The following is a 2,209-nucleotide window of genomic DNA, read 5'->3' on the forward strand; positions in this document are numbered from 1 at the left end:
ATTCTGTCCAAGGCTTGCAAGTTATTGTTAATTCACATGAACTAAAATTAAGTGAATATGGTTGAAACCACAACGAAAATGGAGGAGTAGTAGATCCATTTATAACTTCGACCATTCGATAATAAGTATTTGCAATGTACGCCGGGAATATTTGTTTTAAAAATCAGTCCTTGATTTCAAGAATCTGCCTTAGCTTTTTAAAGCAGGTGATAAATATTCCAAGTTTTTATTAGCCGGACAGTTGTATGAACGCTCAGAAATCTCTGGATGTACCATGCCAATAAATAGGTACAACTATAGCCCAAGACATACACAGAATAGCAACACCAAGTAACAAGCAAACAAAAAAATTCAAACATTACTTTACTGCCCTTTGAGAAATGGGTTCTCCCAAGGCAGTTGCAGTGAATATTGTTTTTACACTTTCAGTCATGAATATGATTCTGGTTCAAGGTTAGTGTATCCCTCACTTTTACTTTATTGAATAAGCCTGATGTTTGATTGGTAGAGTGAAGAATTAATTGTTGATTGTATTCTTAAGTCTTTGAATGAAATAATTGTGTACGTTTTTCATTTGATATCTTCGATTATATATTGTAGAAGACTAGTATTAATTGTAAACATTGATGCTGTGTAAATGAAGGTTTCGAATGTGAGAAGCTCCCAGTGGATTTCTGTGCCTTTGCAGTGTCATCCTCAGGAGAACGCTGTGTTCTTGAGAATAAATACATCTCCACATCCGCATCACCCCAATATGACTGTCAGGTTACAATTTCAATTATAAGCCTATATGATTAAATTGAGATTTAGTTAGCATGCAAGGACGATTGTTTCAGTAATAATTATGAAAAATGTTCTTATTAGTAGAAATTTGGTTAGCCACTGATTCACAATTCACTTATATATTTTTTTGGATTTAAGAATTTTTTTATACCTTTGTGCTTCTTTGTTATAAGTATGGTTTATTTTGTTCTAACCTAGTGACACCAAAATTTCAGCAACATAAGGGATAACTAACAATAAAACAACACATAGATAAACAAGAAGAAAAAAATTGGGAAAATCTTTATTTATTAGAATTATGAATTGAAAGAGGGTTGTTAAGTGTATCATGTTTAGAGAGTTTATGAAATCAGAAATTTGTTTTATAACATCTCGATTTCTACCACTTAAGAAGTTGAAATGTTCATATCAAAACTGAGAAAGACAAATATGACACTACAATGGAGGACAGCAAAAGTAACAATTAAGACAGACAGAATGCATAAATCCGTATGTGTTAAAAGAACTCTGAAATGGATTTAATGAATCCATAAATCCATGTGTTAAAAGAACTCTGAAATGAATTTAATGTTTGAAACAATTGACTGTTCTTTAAACATGCAATATGATATATTGGTATTGAGTTTTTTTTTTAATGTGGATGTGCATTGTAGTCCTCTAGTGTCAAGGCAGACCAGATAATTGAATGGATTGAGAGCAAAGAGTGTCTGGATTATTGTGGTTTATCAAGAACGTCTGTGGGAATGTCCTCTGATGATCTGACTACCAATCGTCAATTCACTTCAAAGTTGTGCTCAGATAGTTGCCTAAACAGTTGCCCCAATATCATGGAACTATACTTCAATCTGGCAGCAGGAGAAGGTAAGTCATACTTTTAGTACATTGAACAATCATAACATTCTCTCTGTTGTTTCATATACTATTTCATTTCATCTAAGCTAAATATTTTGTGTCTTTGACCTACTATTGACAGGAATATACCTTCCTAATTTTTGTGACACAATCAAGAAACAAGAGTATGAAGCAGATGCACTATGGGCTTCTCTTTCTCATGCAGCAGATACACCATTGTCGTCACTCTCTCTTCTAGCAGATGCACCAGAGTCTCCTTTTTCTCGTTCTCGTGAAGCAGATGCACCATGGCCTTCTCTTTCTCTTTCCCATGAAGCTTTATCACCAACCTCATCATAACTCTTTCTCACCAACCTCATCATAGCTCTTCATCCATGAAAACTTATATGGGATTGTTAGGAATCTATTTACTTTCCTGTTTAGGCTCTGTATTCCATGGCTACTGCAGTACTACTACTGGTGTGTGCCATGGCTAATTGGAGTGAAGTTTATCAACTTACACGGTTAGCAGCCCAAAATAAGTATTTGTTTCAATGCAAATTGGATGCTCAATACGTTGTTTTATTTTTCCTAA

At 34.1% G+C, this 2,209-nt stretch overlaps 1 protein-coding gene across 1 annotated transcript; it reads left to right on the forward strand.

The window, feature by feature from the left end:
- Positions 1 to 380: 380 nt before the first annotated feature.
- LOC149550032 (uncharacterized) lies at positions 381 to 1,974 on the forward strand. The gene is made up of 4 exons (XM_089794412.1): positions 381 to 453; positions 644 to 765; positions 1,437 to 1,644; positions 1,757 to 1,974. The coding sequence occupies exons 1-4, from the start codon at positions 381 to 383 to the stop codon at positions 1,972 to 1,974; spliced, it is 621 nt and encodes a 206-aa protein (XP_089650538.1).
- Positions 1,975 to 2,209: the final 235 nt, after the last annotated feature.

Source organism: Cupressus sempervirens, chromosome 7 (assembly GCF_028749045.1).
Source record: "Cupressus sempervirens isolate cs-2001-9-10 chromosome 7, ASM2874904v1, whole genome shotgun sequence".
NCBI classification, from domain to species: Eukaryota; Viridiplantae; Streptophyta; class Pinopsida; order Cupressales; family Cupressaceae; genus Cupressus; species Cupressus sempervirens.

Bases quoted from the DNA above. Each gene is read 5' to 3' on its own strand.
- LOC149550032 (XM_089794412.1), top strand. From the start codon at position 381: ATGGGTTCTCCCAAGGCAGTTGCAGTGAATATTGTTTTTACACTTTCA. The intron at 766-1,436 runs GTTACAATTTCA...TGTGCATTGTAG, and splicing joins CACCCCAATATGACTGTCAG to TCCTCTAGTGTCAAGGCAGA. The intron at 1,645-1,756 runs GTAAGTCATACT...TACTATTGACAG, and splicing joins CAATCTGGCAGCAGGAGAAG to GAATATACCTTCCTAATTTT.